Source organism: Helianthus annuus, chromosome 14 (genome assembly GCF_002127325.2).
Source record: "Helianthus annuus cultivar XRQ/B chromosome 14, HanXRQr2.0-SUNRISE, whole genome shotgun sequence".
In the NCBI taxonomy this organism is placed as follows: Eukaryota; Viridiplantae; Streptophyta; class Magnoliopsida; order Asterales; family Asteraceae; genus Helianthus; species Helianthus annuus.
The window spans coordinates 144,090,327-144,109,532 of NC_035446.2; the positions used below are offsets into that span (position 1 = coordinate 144,090,327).

Sequence of the window (19,206 nt, forward strand, 5' to 3'; positions counted from 1 at the left end):
TCTCGTAAGATAATGCCAAGGATATCCGGGACACGGTCGATAACCCCCCAAAGCCTAAAGTAAGAACAAGACTGTTTAAACGAGTCGCACAAACTATTCAAGACTGTACACCCATAGGGAGCAGGATTTGTGCGCTCGATCAAGCGGTATTTTAAATACCGTACCCCAAGCCCGTATAGGGAAAATAAGTCAAAATGTATTTACCTGAGCAACTATAAGTCACAAATGATAAGTGTTGGTAGCTTTTACTAGGCCTCCTAATCTGGAACAAAGGTTTATAATAATCTATTAGATTTCTAACGGGTCTTTTATTTAAGCCTTAGCTTTGACCGGTTAGTTTTAAGGACGATACGGTACAAGCGCATGATTAAGCGACAGACCGGATAGAATGTGATTTAGACCCGACAAGTTTGAATACTTGTATAATATGGGTATACTAAATACATTCTGGATTTTGAGACAAAAATGATATCGTTTGACCCGTTTCGGTCAATTTACGCAAACTAGTTACGTAAACCGAACCGAACGCATAAAGGGCGCTACGGGTAGCCAAAAGAGTCAAATGCAAGTTCCCTGAGATAATATGCTTTAAACATGATATAATATCAGTAAGTTATGTTCTATATTGCCCGGAATAATTTTAAACTCAATTTATGCCTTAGAAGGGCATTTTGGTCATTTAAAAGATTATAAAAGAGTCAAATTAGAAATCTGAGTTTCGGGTCTGGTTTATACAGTAAATATACTTCATTTAACATGTTATAACAGTAGGGTATGACCCATATACCAAACTTAACATTTAAAATCAAACTATGCACCGTAGGGGTATTTTAGTAAATTCACAAGGGCTAAAATGCCAAAACTGGAAATCTGAGTTCATATACTTATACTTACTGTTATTATATGAAAATATGCTAATTACATCAGTAGGTATAAGTCTTATATGTTTAAAATGAGTATAACGCTTACTATGCGCTAAAAATGCTTAAAATGCGATTTAACGCCGTTTCCGGGTTTTCAAAATAAATCTGGGATTTTTATATTTCCAGAATACTCAAAATAATTTATTTAACATATAAAATCAGTAGGAAAAGGTTTCGGGTCAGAAGAATGCATAAAACTCATTTTATGGCTTAAACGGTCAAAACCGACATAAACCGAAATAACCAAGCGATCTAAGATACGACCAGCCAAAAATTAAATAAAAATCATCAAAAATCCCAAAATATTATATAACATCAGTGGGTAAAAAGTTTTGTATCAAAACGTGGCCTGAAATGGGTCATATGCGAAAAGGGCCGTTTATGTAACTTAAGAACATAGTTTTACGCTAATGGCCATAACTCAAAATCTGGACCACCAACTGATCCGAAATTTTCGGTGCAAGTTTATATATTAGAAATAAAGATTTCTACTCTTTCACTTTTCCAAAAATCACGTTTTATATCAAAAAGGGCAAAATAGTCAACTTTTAAGCATAATCGGAAACATGCAAATGAATCGGCTAAGCATAGACTCAAGCAACAAAATTCCAGAGAGTTTTACCGAAATAAAAATGGTCAAAAATACTCTCCAATACAGATCTCAAACATGCATGTACGAATCCGAATCGATAGTCTACGAAGAAGTCGTTTTACAAGACTTTCGGTTCCGATTCGTGTTTATTCTAAAGATTGTCGAGTTGATCATGGTAAAACACATTCTTATATTCATTATAAAGCTATCTATGATGATCAAACAGATTGCATGTCATCTATATTACCATTTAAGCTATTTTTCACAAAAACCATTTCTGTTGACTTTTTAGAAACAAGTTTGACTCGACAATTAGCATGCATATAGTGGGAATCAGAGAATACCCTTTTGAGGGTTTGTTTCCCACATAAATACCAACATATATGTGGTTTCAATTTGAGAAATGACTGAGTAAAACTCGTTTAATCAGAAAGTCAAAGTATCAGAACAATCAGTTTGACTTTTAGCAATTAACCTATGCTAGAACGAATTAAGGACTGAATTAGAAGCTTACAAAGGTCCTATTGATGCTTAGTTAACACTAGGATGCTGCCTTGTCGTTCAGATTTGCTCCAGAAGTGCCTTGAGAGTTCTTGAGAGTTGAGAGCTTCTTGTTACTAAATGCAAATGCCCAAGAAAATGAACTTTGATCTGATTTATGGAGGATACAGAGGTTATAGTGAGTTCTCAGTAGGATAGGCATGCAAGACCATCTATTGGAGCAATTTAGAGGTGATCCCAGCTGTTCCCCATTTCAAAATTCGGACCAGATTGCAATTTTCGCGAAATTTTGTTACTGGTGGTCTCACGCGGCCCGCTTGGGCCTGTCCAGGCGGGTCGCCTGACCTGCTGATCAGCCAAACTATTTTCAAACTTGGCAGCTTTGGTCCCTGATCTTGTGTGCGATGTTTCGGCTACTTATCTTGACCCGTAAACCCCCAAACTTGGTTTCTAAGAACCTTAGGACATTTACCAACATGGTAATGTCCTCGGATAACTTTGCGCTCAACCGAAAAGCCATGAAATTCGACGTTGACGCTTTTAGTCCTTCAAGTACGGTTTTGGCCATAACTTTCTCATACGTTATCGAAACTTCACGAAATTTTTACCACATATTCTAGTGAGTATATTTTAGCTTCTCAAAGCTTTGGGTCTGCCAAAAGTTCACTCAGAGGTATAAATTCAACATGTTGACACTTTTGGCCCCTATAGTTTGTAATTCCTCACTTTTGGGCATTTTCCGCTTCGTATGATCCATGAACCATTCGTTTAAGGTTATAAACATTATGTTGGGTTATCATAGAGTCTATTTATCCATTGTTGACACTTTGGACCCTTACGTTCCATAGTTTTCACTGTTTGTCACTTTTAGTCCCTCTAAAGTTTGTTTTCACATACCGGAACCTTATGACACGTGTCAAGACATTATTGGACGAAATTTTTCGAGGTGTTACAAATTATACGTAAACACAAGCGGTTCTTTTTCCATAATCCAGTCCCTAATTTTAAATCTCTCTCACAAACACCACCATTCCCTATCCGGTTCACAGCTTCCCCAATTCGGTCGTGTTCGTGTCTTAAACAGGTCGTATAATACGTTGGTGATTTTTTTCGTGTCTTAACAGGTCGTTTCGTGTAACCTATTTATTAACAGGTTCGTGTTCGTGTTTCCAAAGTCTGACACGATAAGATTTCGTGTCGTGTTCATGTTTATGTGTTTTGGGTTCGTATCTTATCGTGTTCGTGTTTTAACAGATCGGGTTAACCCGTTATGCCAACCCTACTTTTTAGTGGATCCTGCCCTCTAATAATAGTATATGTAAATGGATTATATGAAAAAGTCCTCAGATCGACAAACAAACTAAAAGGCATTATCCATGTGGCAATATGATGTTGAAAATAGTTTAACTAAATAAAGTTTAACTATGTGGATCCTTAATGATAAATTCACAAGGATATACGTTATCTTGCAAATGTGTTTGTATATGTTATTACATGGAGCTTTTAAAAATAAGAAGTATATAAAGACAAAATAGATTATAAAATATAATACAATGAGTCACAAAAAATAAACAATGACGCAAATATAAAAAAAGACACAAATATAAATAAAAAGATACAATGATGTAAATAAAAAGTTTAAAATTTACAAGCTAAACATCTAATAACAAAAACCTAAAATCTCACACCGTAGAGTTCAATGAGACGGTTTCAATGCCGTTTGTCAATCAGGGTCCGTCTGATATTATTCTTAGGACTTCTTATTTTTTGGAGACCTTGTATTTTATCCTAACCCTATATGTCACATGTATTAATGTATAGGTTAATTGTACGTAAAGGTTGTATTATATCAATTATATTATCTTTTTTTTTTGAACGACAATATTCTTTTAATCCCTGTTGTTTTTAGGACTTGAACCCAAGACCTCCCTCTCTCAAACTCTAATGTTTAAGAGCTATGTCTTTGCTAATAGATCACCACCTCATTGGTAATCAATTAATTAACATATGTTAATAAACAAACTGAATGAACAGTGCCATACACTTTTCATTGGAGGATCTAGCGGTGATGAAGTCATCACCGCATAGACACGCAGTGTATTTTTGGTTGTGTTTGGTGATTGGGCTATTTGGGCGGTTCACCACACGTGTTATCAGATTAAAACTCTCTTTCAATCTCTCCGGGGGCCATAATTTCAGCCCTTTCTCTCTCTCTCTCTACAAGGTCGCCGCTCCAGCCACAGCTCCACCACCCACTTTGTTTGAACGAACATTCATCTGAATCGTAGTAAACTGATCTTCGTCAATCGGGATTGTTCTTCTGTGTTCTGAGAAAGAATGAGAATGGTATCCATAGTGGATTAGAGCAGGATCAGAAGCTCACTGCTTCCGTCGCAATCCAGCGACTTATCCACCACGAAACATTTGAATATCCACACCATCATGGTTTAGGTTCGTGTATTTCGGTTTGGGCTTGATTTGTTGTTTATTCAATTGCTTGCATTGTCTGAACCATGTGATTTGTGTGATTACAAGTAGATTTATTTTGTGGTTATGAACCCTAACCCATAAAGTACGTAAAATCGAAACATGTATGCTTGCTTTCATTAAAAGATTGATACGAACATATATTACAAGTATCTGAATTGGGGGTTAGGGTTTTTTTAAGTGGTTCATGAGATTTAATTTACTGCAGGTTGTTTCTTCATACACTCTTACTTCGAAGTCAGCCGGATTTGTCTGGATTCTTATGTCAACATGATGAGTCGGAAAATTTATTGATATGTAAATCAACTTAATAAATTCATCCATTTTTCTTGTGTAGAAAATGACAAAATGAATACAAATATACGTCTTTAAAAAGCACTTTTTATGATCACAAATAAAAGATTCCTAAAAGTATTACTTTACGTTTACACTTAGTAATGTTATGTAACGCAATAACGTCATAGAAAGAAACTGTAATAAAATGCTCCAAGTAATGAATTTTTATGTTGTTTTTGCATTTTGTAGATCGGAACTGGTGACTGTATACGTGTGTTTGTTTTGTATACCGTATGTACGCAAATTGGGCATGCAATGTAATACCAATTCTCTTTGTGAGAATTTCTATTATATTGGTGTTGGACATGAAAGCTTTTCCCAATAATGGTAAGCATATAGTTTCAGTTGTGAGTTTGTGTTATTCTTTCTGGTTTGGAGTTCACTGGGATTTTTTTTAGCATTTTGTTTGTAGAGTGTTTCTATAGAATAGGTTAGTAACAAGTGTTATCTTTTTTTTTTTCCAATTGTGCAGCATTCAAAGTCATGCCTAAATTGCTACCGCGTTGCGTGAGAAAAAAATATCACATTCCTGTTGCGAGCGCGGGGAAAAACTAAGCTATAATAATAAGTGGTGATTGGTCATTTGAACGGTCTTGTATTGTGGCTGTGATGTTGCTCTGCCATTTGGCATGGCAACTTATGTTGTAGCCATGGCTGATCCGAGCCATCAATTTTGGATTTTGGCTCGATGATGGCGCGTTTAGGCGCATCCAAGGGTTTCTTGGTCCGCCCTATGATGGCGATGGGAGCATACCTTGATTATTTCATTTTGCAGTTTAGAGTTTAGGCTATGGGGTATGGTGGGCGTGGGTTTGGGGGCATGAGTTGACATGTGGAAAGCAAACTCAAACCCAGGCCCATGGGGTATGGTGGGGCTTGGGTTGGGGGCATGAGTTTGGTTTGGCCATTGAGAGTCCGCCATGTCACCTTACTATATATATATATATAGGTAGAGGATCCTGTAAAAAAAGCCTAAAGTGTGAGAAAGGTAAGAAAGAATCTCAGCCATTAGATCTTTTGATCTAATGGTTGAGATCAATAGGAACCAAATTGTAAGATATTTTCATTAAGTTGGACTGATTTGAAATATCTAGGGGCAATATAGTCTTTTAAACCCACTAGAAATTAGGTAATGCATATGTAACTCCCCCCGTCTTTTTTAAACGTCCATAACTTTTTATACGTAACTTTTTTTTTTAAATTACACCATAATAACGAGCGTTTTTTTATCTTTAATATGAGTACCATATTGCTATACTTATATAGAGAAAAAAATATGTTTTGACCAGATGTTTAGTCAATGAATGGTGTTATATACTTGCTGAATGGTGTTATATACTTGCTGAATTGTTTATATACTTACTGAATGATGTTATATACTTGCTGAATGGTGTTATATACTTGCTGAATGGTGTTATATACTTACTGAATGGTGTTATATACTTGCTGAATACTGAATGGTGTTATATACTTGCAGAATGGTGTTATATACTTGCTGAATGATGTTATATAGCTGAATGCTGAATGGTGTTATATACTTGCTGAATGGTGTTATCTACTTGCTGAATGATGTTATATACGTGCTGAATGGTGTTATATACTTGCTGAATGGTGTTATATACTTCCTATACTTCCTATAATTAAGGTGGCGGTTATGGGAAGTTTTTAATTAATTGAATTAATGATAAATTACTTGTTTACCCTTTTCAATTAATTTAGATCTAATGGCTGAGATTCTTTTTTATCTTTCTCACACTTTTGGTCTTTTTTACAATAACCTTACCCTATATATATATATATATATATATATATATATATATATATGAAAGTGAACAATAATATGCATATTAACAATTTATATAAATTTTCCAGGTTAGAGATGCTGGTGCACTCATCTTGAATCCTAATCATGTTGAGGCTCAAGCTGCATTTATAACAAAGCATGTTTTCACTCTTATAGGTATGAAATTTGTTTTTTTTTAAATTAAAAATATGTTCCAAATTTTGTACTTGGTAAATGTTATTACTATATTCGTAGCCTGAGTTGGGAACTACTTCATTTGGGTAACCTGGAGCAAGTGAAACAACTCAAAAGTGGGCCGAAATGTGATTCAATGCTCACAATCACTTAACGATGCTTTATCGAAAAATTATAGTATTTTCGTTATATAGGTGTGTGTTCATGGCATCATGTGTATCACCCAGTCCAACCCGAACTGCTTTGACGCATATTAAAATTTACCGGTTTTGACCACAACTCTGTTCGATCAATTAACCAAGTCGCCCTTTATGCATCCTCCACTTTACACCCTTGACGCTTCCTTTCTTGTATATTTGGGCTTGCTGTACAAACTTATATGTTGGGACTTTTTTCCTGATAGGTATTGTAATGAAATTCATGTTGGGCCTATGGGTCATCCATTTAGATCATGTCAAGGCACAAATTCTTCACTCCGCAAGGGAACCCACAAGTGAGTAGACGTTGTTGTAGTGGACGTAATAGTTCAAGCCGAAGCGTATAATTGTTTGGGAAAACGTATCCCACACGAAGAAAGATTTTCAGTCTGTAGAATCCCCACACTTAACAGAGCTATGCATCCAAGCAGGAGTCGATATACCTGAATACCCAACCCCACAAAAAGAAGAAAACCCATAAACCGAATCAATAAAAGGGAGTTTCTTGATGGAAATGAAAGTGAACATGAATTCCCTTCTTGTAACAACATATATCATGATAACACGACAAAAAAAAAACATATTGTAAATCGCGCAACGCGCGACGATGAAGAACACTAGTTATATTATTAATTGAACTATTGATCTCAAGATCCATACGCTAAATCCATCCTGAAAAAGTAGTTAAAATATTTGTATGTTAGCTAACAAGCAAAACAAATCAATCAATTATAAGTTGTTCTTGAATGATCACAAGAACCTACAATACCGTTGTAATCTAAATCACCTCTACTAAAGTTTTCTCACATTATTCGATTGGTTGGTTAATCAATTCTCCAACAACAAAAGTTCTTTAAATTCTTAACTAATCATCAACCATAATTACACTACATTTATTACCTCTATATTAATTAACAAAATTAAGCCCCCTCACAATATTACTATTTTTTTTTTTGAATGGCTAACATTGCACACCATAGGGATTGAACCCCTGACCTCTCTTATCCTAAGCTTTATCTAAACTCACCAACACCACTGGGCTATTCCCAAATGAATCACAGTATTACTATTCAATTTCTACTTTTTTCTATTGGTCATAATTTATTTTCTCTTTTTTTATTGGTGTTGGTGTTAGGCTTTAATAAATGCATATGGTTTAGTGATACTACACTTATATTGGAAGTTGGACTTTGTGCGTGGAATTATTGTTGACAATTTAGTTTTGTTATTGCACATGCTTACCAAATGTATTCACATTTTCGTTACTAATTATATAAAAAAGACAATTCAACAAAATAGGATATATATTGGGTTTTTTTTATGATTCTTAAAAATCTAAATGGTTATTATATTAGTTAAAAAGTTGATTAATAAATTTTTTATACTTGGAGAAGTGTTGCCTTTTTATCATACTAATTAGTAATTACACGGATGGTTCATATGATATACTTAAATTATGTATACAATTATAAGTCCGCTGCAACACACGGGTTCTCAAAACCCGTTTATATAAAGTTAAAAAAAACCTATGACATCATTGTATTCTGAATATATAATAAACTCAGGATCATTATTTTCCCTAAGCTAATTAACAATGATTAGAAGTATAAACCAAGACATAAAATAATAATATTATATGAGGAAATGGGGTTTACTCAAACACTCCTCCACTTTATCTTTATCTTCTTTTTGACTTTTATATATATTTTTTGTCATGATATTCTCTGTCATCTGCTTCCAACACCAAACCTCACGTAAGTATCTTCCTCATTTGTTCTTCATTTACTGCACAATTGTTGTTGTTGTTCACTTTATCTGTGCTCATGTTAACTTTCTGATCAGTAATTGATAATGCTATGTGCCTGTTGTAGATCATCACCAGATCTTGTTGTATTTTGATATAAATAAATTGTATGTAGCTTTAGCTTTGAATTTAAGGGTTTATTTATGCATTATTGGATCTGTATTTGCACACCTAACATCTGGATTTGTGTAATTTGTTTGATCACAGGAAAAGTTTATTTTCAAGGTTTGCTAGATTATATCTAGGGTTTATCTCTAAGGGGTTTTGGATGATGATGATGTTGTTATGAAGAACATGTTGTTCTTTGATGCTGTACCATAGGTGTTGCTTCTTTAAGTGATGATCAAACAGATCCTTAACAGGATACCGTCACGGAAGACACATAAACGAGATGGAGGAAACCGTAATTCTTCTTCGGATACAACTGCCGCTTCAAAAGGCAACAGTAATAGCTTGAATCCTACATCTGGTCATGGTCAAAGTTCAAAAGGCAACGATGATGTAGGACTTAATCGATCGAATAGTTCGAATCCTACATCTGGTCATGGTCAAATTCATTATCCTGGTTCAGATACTGGGACCGCCGATAAGCTTTATAATGCCTTAAATACAAATGTGAACCGCAATAAGGTGGTTTCCAGTTCCACTACAAATGAGGCTTTACCTAGGCTCAAAGACGTTCCAAATTCCGAAAAAGAAAACTTGTTTATCAGAAAATTGAGTATGTGTTGTGTTGTGTGTGACTTCACTGACCCGACAAAGAGTTTGAAAGAAAAGGAGGTCAAAAGACAGATTTTGGTTGAACTTGTGGACTATGTGCCTTCTGCAAATGGTAAATTTTCGGAAACCGTTATGCAAGAAGTAGTTAAGATGGTGTCTGCAAACATATTTAGAAGACTCACACCGCAACCTCGTGATAACAAAATGTTGGAAACTTTTGACGGTGAAGAAGAAGAGCACTCCATGGACCCCGCATGGCCTCATTTAGGATTAGTGTACGAATTTCTTCTAAGATTCGTACATTCATCAGGAACAGATGCTAAAGTGGCAAAAAGGTATATCGACCATGGTTTTATTATACGGTTGTTAGATTTATTTGACTCTGAAGATCCAAGAGAACGTGAGTTTTTGAAATTTGTACTTCATCGTACGTATGGAAAGTTTATGGTGCACAGACCGTTTATTAGAAAAGCAATCAACAATATTTTGTTTCGGTTCCTTTTCGAAACCGAAAAGCATAACGGAATTGCAGAGCTGTTAGAAATTTTAGGCAGCATTATCAACGGTTTTGCTTTGCCATTGAAGGAAGAACACAAGCTGTTTCTTGTTAGGGCGTTAATACCACTTCACAAGCCTAAATGCATGCCGGTGTACCATCAGCAGATATCTTACTGCATCACTCAGTTTGTTGAAAAAGACTGTAAACTTGCGGACACTGTTATTAGAGGTTTATTGAAGTATTGGCCGGTTACAAACAGCTCAAAAGAGGTTATGTTCTTGAGTGAGCTTGAGGAAGTTCTAGAATCAACTCAGCCTCCTGAGTTTCGAAGATGTATGGTGCCTTTGTTTCGCCAGATTTCGCATTGCTTGAGCAGTTCACACTTTCAGGTAACTTGTTTGGATAGTTTAATGTTTATCATTTTGCGATAGCTTCACTGTTAAATGCCACCCTGCAATTTTGCGATAGCTTCACTGTTAAATGGGTCAAAAATGCCACCCTGCGATTCTGCGATAGCTTCACTGTTAACATAAATCTTAATCGAAAAGAAGCTTGACTGTTTGTTGTATATGTGTAGGTGGCTGAAAGAGCATTTTTGCTGTGGAACAATGATCATATCGAAAACCTAATAAAGCAAAACTGCAAAGTAATCCTGCCAATTATATTCCCTGCTTTGGAAAGAAACACAATAAGCCACTGGAATCAAGCGGTCCGAAGTTTGACTTCAAATGTAAGGAAAATCTTCTCAGATGCTGACCCGGAACTCTTTGAAGAATGCTTGATGAAGTTCCAAGAAGACGAATCTAAAAAGGAAGAAACCAAATCTAAACGCGAAGACGTCTGGAAACGTCTAGAAGAAATTGCTGAAGATAGATCTGGTTTTGGTGCCACCAATCAACCACCCATGCTACTTCTTAACAAGGTAATTGGTGGCTAAAAAACCATTTCGAAAACCCGTTTTGTCGGTTTTTTTAAATGTATGGTTTGGATGCCAAGAATGTGTATATGCATACCTCTTGTCTATATCTATATATATTTGGAATGTGGTGGTGTCTAGAGATTGAATTTGGCCATTCTGTTACAAGAAAGAGCTTCAATTATATTCAGGCATTTGTTTTTATATATCTTTTTGGATTTACACTATGATTGTTCTTTATTCTATTTTTTTAGCACTCATATAATACCTTTGTTATCTTTGATTTGGTTGTGGCTTCATTGTTCTGTTTCCCTTTTCAATTTTTGTGCTTGACTATGGGATAAGCCAACTCTCGAATTCCTTGTAATAGACTCAAATCAAAATATGCTACTCGAGTGAATTTTCGGAGAGTACTAAAGTACTCAACCCGCAAAGCTTTTAAACATTATCGAGTCAAAAATTAGTATTTAACCCTATGGCATTCTAAAGTATAATGATTTGTATGGTTAAAAAAAACATAATTCTTGAACCCAAAGTCTTTCATGCTTGAAATGAGTGGGGGTGGGTTGGTAGATGGAATACAACTCTAAAGCTAGCCCTAAACATACAAGACCGGACTTGAGCACATACTGAGGCTCATTTCATAAACTCGTACATACCCGAGCTTTAAAAAACACGTTTAATTAGTATTATGTGTCTTTCATTATTATATAAATATAATATAATATAATAATTTATATAACAAATTATTATTATTCCTTTCAAAAAAAATATAACAAATTATTATACATAGTTTTATGAATATACATTATACATACAAAGTGATTAAACGAACCTCTCTTTTGAATAAAACGAGACAAGTTCGTGCTTAATAGAGGCCGGGCTCGTCTCGATTTAGTTCACACCCTTGATTATCTCTATGATGGCAATAAAGTGTCAAGATTGTCATAAAAGCGTCGTCATCTTTGACCAAGACAGTGTAATATGTCAATCATACATAGCCCATAGCCCAGCCCAGCCCAGCCCAGCCCACGCAAAACAAAGTTCAACGCTGTCTTTGCTAAAGGATAATTATAATTTACGGTTTCTAAAATTTGGAAACCAGGGTTAGAAAACAAGAAACACATCACCAAAATTGTAGTGCCTGGGTCAACTTTACAAGGCTAAGGGTGTGGGGCATGGGTTAGACCATTAATTGCCAACTAGGATCATTAAGTAAATGTTACACCGCCCCTCTCAAGCATCCACCTGATGTGGTTCCAACCGGTAAGCGATTGGCCAAAGAAAATAGACGGAAACCAGATTAGAATTATAGAAAGATAATTAAACTAATTTCATTCATACTCCAAAATGAAAACGTACAGAAATATAAATAGATAAGTTGCATGCTACAATTTCTGAAAAGATGGACCCACTACTAACAAACTCTTAACTAATTTTGGTCAGTAACAATTACTACTCTTTCAACGGAAATGTGATGATAATGGTTGCTTCACACGTAGGAATGGTTCACCCCATGCACAAAGCAAGAACATGGACCACGTGCTTTGACCACTTCAAGATGATTCAAAAACCAACTAAATTGATCGGCAAGTGGACACGTAACACCACCATAGTTCGTGTGGATTAAACCACGGCAACCATGGGCCTCCTTTTATTCCAATATTTTAAGGGTGTGCATGTTTACTAATTTAGGGTGGTGGTTTGGGTCATGACCACACTCTTAGGGTAGTAGTTTTGAATAGTGAATTAGAGATGAGTGGCAAGACGATGATGGTGATCATGACAACACGCTATAGCCTAAAAGTTAGGTTCATATAAAAAAAAGGCCTGTGACGTGTAACTCGTCAGGCAAACCCGCCTTTTGTGCTGTTTTATATATGATATACGTTATTATTTTAGTCTAATGGATATTTTCTTTACTTAATATTTAGTTATTCACTTATTCTACCTCCTCCAAAACACTTGATATTTTGGTTGGAAATAACATGGATAAAATGATAAAGAAACACACCAGCTGTATTTTATTACCTAACTAGAGTTATGCGTCGCCCGCGTTGCGGGACGCAAAATCAAATCTTTCTTAGTTTAATAACATGTACGTATTTATTTGGGTTAGTTATACATGCTACCTATAACATCATATAAAAAAATTGCATCGAGTTAACCAAATAAAGAAAAACACTACCATAGTTATGATAAAAAAAAAATAAGTAAAACGATGGAAATTGTGTAATGCTAGGAAGTTGTTTGGCACGAATAAAAACTAAATTGAGTAAACAAAATAAAATAAAACACTACCATAATTTTGCCCAAAAAAAACTATGGCAACATTGCAATTTTTAGCTTTGGTTAAATCATCATTTTAAAATGGAGGTAAAATAATATTTTGAACTGATGGCAAAACTATTTTTTTTTATTTTGAATTGAGGGCAAAATCGTTATATTTTTACTGAGGTCAAAATCATATTTTTTAGCTGGGGGCAAAATAAAAATTTTATTTTGAACTGGTGGCGAAATTATAATTTTAAACTGGGAACCAAATTTTAATTTGGCATGATTGTAGCGGTGGGCAAAGGTATATATTTTTTAAGCAAGGGAAAATCGTAAATTTAGGTTGGGGACAAAGCATTAATATAATTTCTAACTGAGGGCAAGATCGTAATTTTAAACAGGGGATAAAATCGTAATTTGGCAGGAGGCAAGATCGTTATTTTAAATAAAGGATAAAATCGTAATTTGAGAGTACCTATAAATAACTATTTAAAAAAAAGGGAAGGTGGCCGTCACAAATGGCCAACCAACATAGAGAACTATTACAGGCTGATGTAAGAAACTATACCAATTTTTATGTCATATATTATGTTTTTAATATGTTTATGACACTCGAGTAACACCACTTCATCAAGATTTTTTTTTTAAAATGTTAAATATGTCATTATAACCCCCTTTTCAACTTTCATACCACCCAACCTCTTTCAACACATTCACATGCCACAGGTAAATACGTAGGATTGTTCCCTGTTTTGTACAAGCATGTTTATTGATTCATTCAGTTTTGCAAAAATGATGCCATATATGATATATTCAAACATACATCAATGGGTTGTTTTATTACGAAAGCTTCTTACCATAAATAGATTTATGGCATTCAATTACTTTTCACTCATGCAATAATTTGGTGTTTATACATTTTTACCAACAGACGACAACACCCTTTTTTTCCAGGGGTGTGGGGCTTGGGTTAAGGAGGTGGATTGGGTTTAACGTTGGCTCACCTAAGCATTGGGCATGGTGTTACCTGCTTGGTCATGGTTGGTATATAATAAAATAAAAGTTTACAATAATAATCAATGCACACTACTCGATTCCTATGATAAGTTTGATTATCATTGCTATAATAAGTTAGATTATTATCGCATTAATATTCTTTTCAGGACAAGTTTCAAACCGATTTCGAAAATAAACTATTTTAATGTTTGAGAATGTATACATTACAATTTACATAACTCATCAAAATAAAATATACACATGTATCCATGGCAGACCTAGACATTGGGTACCATTTTCATGCATCTCCAAAGAACTTTTTGGTACTATTAACCTAGTAAAATTATATCTATAAACCTTTTATAACAGAGACGATTATAGACTAATGGCAGGTAGACGGACAACAAGCTGCGCCGCTATCCCCTTCTAAATAGCAAACCCTACCCTGCTAAACACAAAATTCTGCCCCTTAACATGCACGGTGTTACTGTTTACCACCTGTTGAACCCGCTTGAGGAACCGCACCGCGTCAGGTGCTATTTAGTATTTAATAATTGTTTTTTTATGTGTGATATACAAAGAGTAGTCCTAATTCATGACCCATGTTTAAAAAGTGACCTGATAAAAAATCATGGCTTGTAAGTTGTAACTATATGAATTCAACAAGAGAAGAAACTTTTGTGCTATTTAGTATTTGACGATTGTTTTTTTATGTGTAATATACAAAGTGTGATCCCAATTCACGACCCATATTTAAAAAGTGACATGATAAAAGAAAATCTTGGTTTGTAACTACACGAATTCAACAAGGGAGGAACCTTTACGGAGAGTAATCCCAATTCACGACCCATATTTAAAAGGTGACCGGATAATAGAAAATCTTGGTTTGTATCTGTATGAACCCAACAAGGGAGGAAACTTTGTGCTATTTAGTATTTGACCATCGTTTTTTTCCGTGTAATATACAAAGAATGATCTCTATTCACGGCCCATATTCAAAAAGTGACCCGATAAAAGAAAATCTTGGTTTGTAACTATACGAATTCAACAAGGGGTGAAACTTTTATACGAAGAATAGTTACATATACATGATAAGTTACAACCTCCGACAGCTATAGTGGAAGTCAGTGATACTAGATCTTGTGTGTACGGATCACTTTTATATCTAAAAATCCTCTCCAATTAAGTATCATCAGAAAATCTTCACAAAACTCATTATTCTTGCTGCCATGGTAGACTACCTGTTAATGGGTCACTAAACGTCTTTACAACCCAATCCTTTAAACCGGTATCGTTTATCTCGCAAAACCGACTAGACCAGTCATCCGGTTCAACCGCTCGGGTTCCCAAACCCGGGGCTCGGTCCTTAGATCCAACATTTTCCTCTTGTTGCCAATCCGAAACGTAAGTGGCCACTCTCCTATAAAACTTTTCCTTAAACACCTCCCAAACTTGAAACTTATAGTGGTTAATCACCATCAAATTCCTATCTACATTCACATGCTTGAAGCCATCTTTCAAATGAAAATGATGCACAATGTTGATCAATGTTGGGTCCAGTTTATCAGGCCGGACTATACTCTTGTGTCGCTCAGGGATCCCCAACCGACAAGTGTACCCCACCGTCACCCCTTCCAGTGGGACTTGTTTCAGACCCGACGGCCCAAAGTTATGACATGATACTCGTAACTCTGCTACGTCATGTCTACTACTTTGGTTGTTAATAACGCTTCCCAAACGATCCCCATACGGCAAATGTATAAACTCATCCACATCAATAAAAGCAACCCATTTACAAAAATCCCGAGCCCGTAACGCACAATGGGCGAACCCGGCTTCTTGGGTCTTGATCCAAGGCCACACATGTCTACTAATCTTAAACCCTTGATCCATCAACAATCCTATAACTTCTTCAACATTATCGTCACTATTATTATCATATACAAACCAATGTTCAACCCCGATTCGGGCATGGTACATGACCCATTCAGGCAAAAACCGGGCTTGGTTTCGGAGCATAGTGCATACACACACCATATGTTTATTCAAAATGGGCCGTTCGGGTCCAGCCCATAACCCGGGCCGGGCAATGGAGCCCAAAACCCCCCGGCCCTTAATTTTAACAGACACTTTGACATCATTTGGTTTCCGTGTTAAAATGCTTAAAGGGGTTTTACACCGTACGATCTCTTGTGCAATTGATACAACTTCTGATCTCAACACCAACTGCCCTGAGCCGTACACACACTCAAACTTGGAAGCATTGGAGGGCCTTCCTGACCGTAGATTAAGCCCCTTCACGAACACAACCGTGGTGTTATCACGGTCGATCAAAGCTTCATAAGCTAACGACTTCCAGTCATGTGTGGGGCCCGGCTGGAGATCGTGATTAGCACGAGCTTTTAAGCCAACCGATGCGATCGTGCCACGTGGCGGAACCTCGCAGCGTACGATCTGGTGACCGAGATATTCACCGTCGATTGATAACGGTGATGAATATGATTTCTGGGATGTATTTGGAGAAAAATAAACGCAGGCGAATTCTTCTTTTGTTAATAACGGACTTGATGGAGGGTATTTTAGTAAAATCAGTACCTGGTCGGGAAACGACACCGTTTCTCCAATTGATATACCAGTTCGTGTCGGTAAATCACCGGAAATAACTTCCGCCGGTGACGTCATCCAAGAAGATAATAAGTTGGGATGATATTTCTCTGTTAAAAAACCATGATAATTAAAATTTAATAAAAGTTTATGATAAACATGCAAATAATAATTATGGTGAATTATGAACATACCGGTGAATAAAAGGCGAAGGGTGGAGAGAGTGAAGGTGAAGATGAAGAGGAGGAGGATGAGGAACAGAGAAACACGTTTCCGGCGGTCTTTCATGGCGTTAAAAGATAAAAGTTACAGATCATCAGGAATTTCAAGTATAAGATAGATATATAAGGATGACTATGAGATTGAGGTTGAAGTTTACCGGTTTAATTTGGTGGTTTTGAAGTTTCAACGGATAGAGTTGAGAATTGTGTAGAAAAGTTGAAGGTTCAAAGACCGTCGTTGAGAGTGAAAGGACTTTATACCATTTGCCCACTACTCTAGACTTTATACCGGTTGGTTTTAAAGAATATTGTTTTATATTTATTTGATTTGATTTGATTTTTTTAGCTGCTTAATAACATGTTTGGTTAAGCTTTTCCAATCAATTTATTGACTTATTTACTTAATCAAAAAGTTAAAAAGGAGTTTTAGTCTTTGGCAAACCTAAGGGTGAAGGGGTGCTCACCTAATAGGTGAGTCCCCTCTCTTACGCCAAACCAATCCCCGTGTGCCACGTCAACTCCCCTCTTAAACTCCCCTAACACCCCAATTTGATGGCGCCACTCCCCTCTTAGGTGAATTGGTTTTTTTTTTTTTAAAAAAAAAAAAAAAAAAAGGAAAGCTTGTGATTGGTCCCCTCTCCCTCTCTCCTCTCTCTCTCCTCCCCCTCTCTCTCGGTGAGCCGCCACCTACAAGCTTCCCCGATTCACTCCCCCGCCTTAATGGCGGTACCCACCTAATCGGCAAAATGCCTCCCCGAGGTGAGTCCCCGAAGACGCCCCGCCCTCCCTAAAAGAAAAAAAAGAGTTTTTGAGAAGTTAACATTTTGTGACTTTTTGATCAGCTTATAACTTTTCAAACACCAAATTACCAGATTACCTCTGATTTAACACTCCTTATATTATATTTGTTTGTCTTTTTAGTCATTTTACATCAATAAGCTAAGACAAACACTTCTTAAAAAACAACTTATTAACTTATTGACTTTTCTCATCCATAAGATAATCCAAACACTTTTTAAAAAATACCTTTTCAAAAAGTCATAAGTCAATAAGTTATTTTCACAAAAAGTCTTTTTTTCACTTAAATAAGTTTAGCCAAACATGCCCTAAGATTTAAGGGTGCTTACAAGAGCATTCACATCAATTTCATATTTTTTACCCTCTGTTACATTAAAAAGACTATATTTTTCTCTCATTTTTAATTAAATAATATTTTTTATAGTTTTATCATTACCTTTTTCTTCTTCTCCACTACAACCACTCTTAAAATGTGTTAAAAAATTATGAGGGGTAAATATATAGATAAATAATAACATTTTGTCTCTCCTCCATTTAAAACCACTTTTTACACTCTTTATATTATAAAACTCCACTAACACAATTTGGTGGAATGGATGTGAATGCTCTTAAGACACCGTCCCCAAACATGGAAACCAAGATACATGTATATAAGGATTGTATAGGTAGTAGTTGTATGGGTCATACGAGTATACCACTTATTGTGTAAGTTGTTTCTTGTTAGATTGTAAAAACTCTCTTATACGAGTCGTAATGTCGCATGTCTAATTTAATGCTCTCTTAACGTCTCGTATGACGCAAAATCTCTTTGTTACACAGGCCATATGAAAGGTGGTGTCTGGTTAAGAGTTAGTGGTGTGCAGATGTTAATTGTCTTTAATTATTAATGAACAACTTTATTAATTGTTCACATTGATGGATCATGTTGAAAATCGCATACTCAGCCGAAATGGTTGAATACTACTGAAGTGTTTTACTTACTATTTTATGCTTTATATTTTATTATAATAATCAATAATCAATTTCAGAAGATAAAACAAAATCACAATTTGTTGTATTTTGTCAAAAGATAAAACAATTTCATATTTTGTTATAATTTGTTATATATATAATAAATTTTAAAGTGTTTATATATGATAAATTTTAAAGTGTTACGTTATATATGATAAATTTTAAAGTGGTACGATGTTATACAGTTTTTAAAACGAGCCAACCAATATTCTTTTTGGACAGCTGATTGGTACTTTTAGGTTGGGGTGAACAAGTTATGGTTCTGGAACCTCAGAATCTTGAACCTGAATCGAAACCACAATGACCCGAACCAATTTGCCTTAGAAGGGTCAGTTCGTGGGTTTAAGAA

The 19,206-nt window shown here is 35.6% G+C and overlaps 2 protein-coding genes and 1 long non-coding RNA gene across 6 annotated transcripts; 2 read left to right on the forward strand and 1 right to left on the reverse strand.

Annotated features, from left to right (window-relative positions):
• Nucleotides 1-4,147: 4,147 nt before the first annotated feature.
• On the forward strand, nt 4,148-7,671 carry LOC110904111. Of its 2 annotated transcripts, none has more exons than XR_004879549.1 (5): nt 4,148-4,467; nt 5,029-5,166; nt 5,312-5,634; nt 6,712-6,799; nt 7,221-7,671. It is a non-coding gene; the product is annotated as an uncharacterized LOC110904111 (long non-coding RNA). The 2 variants fall into 2 exon arrangements; XR_002572354.2 differs by having other exon boundaries at nt 5,312-5,410.
• Nucleotides 7,672-8,653: 982 nt separating this feature from the next.
• On the forward strand, nt 8,654-11,180 carry LOC110904112 (serine/threonine protein phosphatase 2A 57 kDa regulatory subunit B' theta isoform). 2 transcript variants are annotated; one of them, XM_022149935.2, is made up of 3 exons: nt 8,654-8,768; nt 9,026-10,426; nt 10,615-11,180. In XM_022149935.2, the coding sequence occupies exons 2-3, from the start codon at nt 9,158-9,160 to the stop codon at nt 10,972-10,974; spliced, it is 1,629 nt and encodes a 542-aa protein (XP_022005627.1). In that variant the 5' UTR covers nt 8,654-8,768; nt 9,026-9,157; the 3' UTR covers nt 10,975-11,180. The 2 variants fall into 2 exon arrangements, with proteins under 2 accessions (XP_022005627.1, XP_022005628.1); XM_022149936.2 differs by lacking the exon at nt 8,654-8,768 and adding an exon at nt 8,799-8,925.
• Nucleotides 11,181-15,024: 3,844 nt separating this feature from the next.
• LOC110904113 (glycosyltransferase family 92 protein RCOM_0530710) lies at nt 15,025-17,328 on the reverse strand. 2 transcript variants are annotated; one of them, XM_022149938.2, is made up of 3 exons: nt 17,207-17,328; nt 17,022-17,108; nt 15,025-16,937 (listed from the first exon to the last, which is right to left on the reverse strand). In XM_022149938.2, exon 3 carries the CDS (start codon nt 16,903-16,905, stop codon nt 15,439-15,441), a length of 1,467 nt encoding a protein of 488 aa, XP_022005630.1. In that variant the 5' UTR covers nt 16,906-16,937; nt 17,022-17,108; nt 17,207-17,328; the 3' UTR covers nt 15,025-15,438. The 2 variants fall into 2 exon arrangements, with proteins under 2 accessions (XP_022005630.1, XP_022005629.1); XM_022149937.2 differs by having other exon boundaries at nt 17,022-17,305.
• Between the last annotated feature and the right edge of the window lie 1,878 nt (nt 17,329-19,206).

Bases quoted from the DNA above. Each gene is read 5' to 3' on its own strand.
- LOC110904112 (XM_022149935.2), top strand. From the start codon at position 9,158: ATGATCAAACAGATCCTTAACAGGATACCGTCACGGAAGACACATAAA. The intron at 10,427-10,614 runs GTAACTTGTTTG...GTATATGTGTAG, and splicing joins TGAGCAGTTCACACTTTCAG to GTGGCTGAAAGAGCATTTTT.
- LOC110904113 (XM_022149937.2), bottom strand. From the start codon at position 17,115: ATGAAAGACCGCCGGAAACGTGTTTCTCTGTTCCTCATCCTCCTCCTC. The intron at 16,938-17,021 runs GTATGTTCATAA...GTTTTTTAACAG, and splicing joins CCTTCGCCTTTTATTCACCG to AGAAATATCATCCCAACTTA.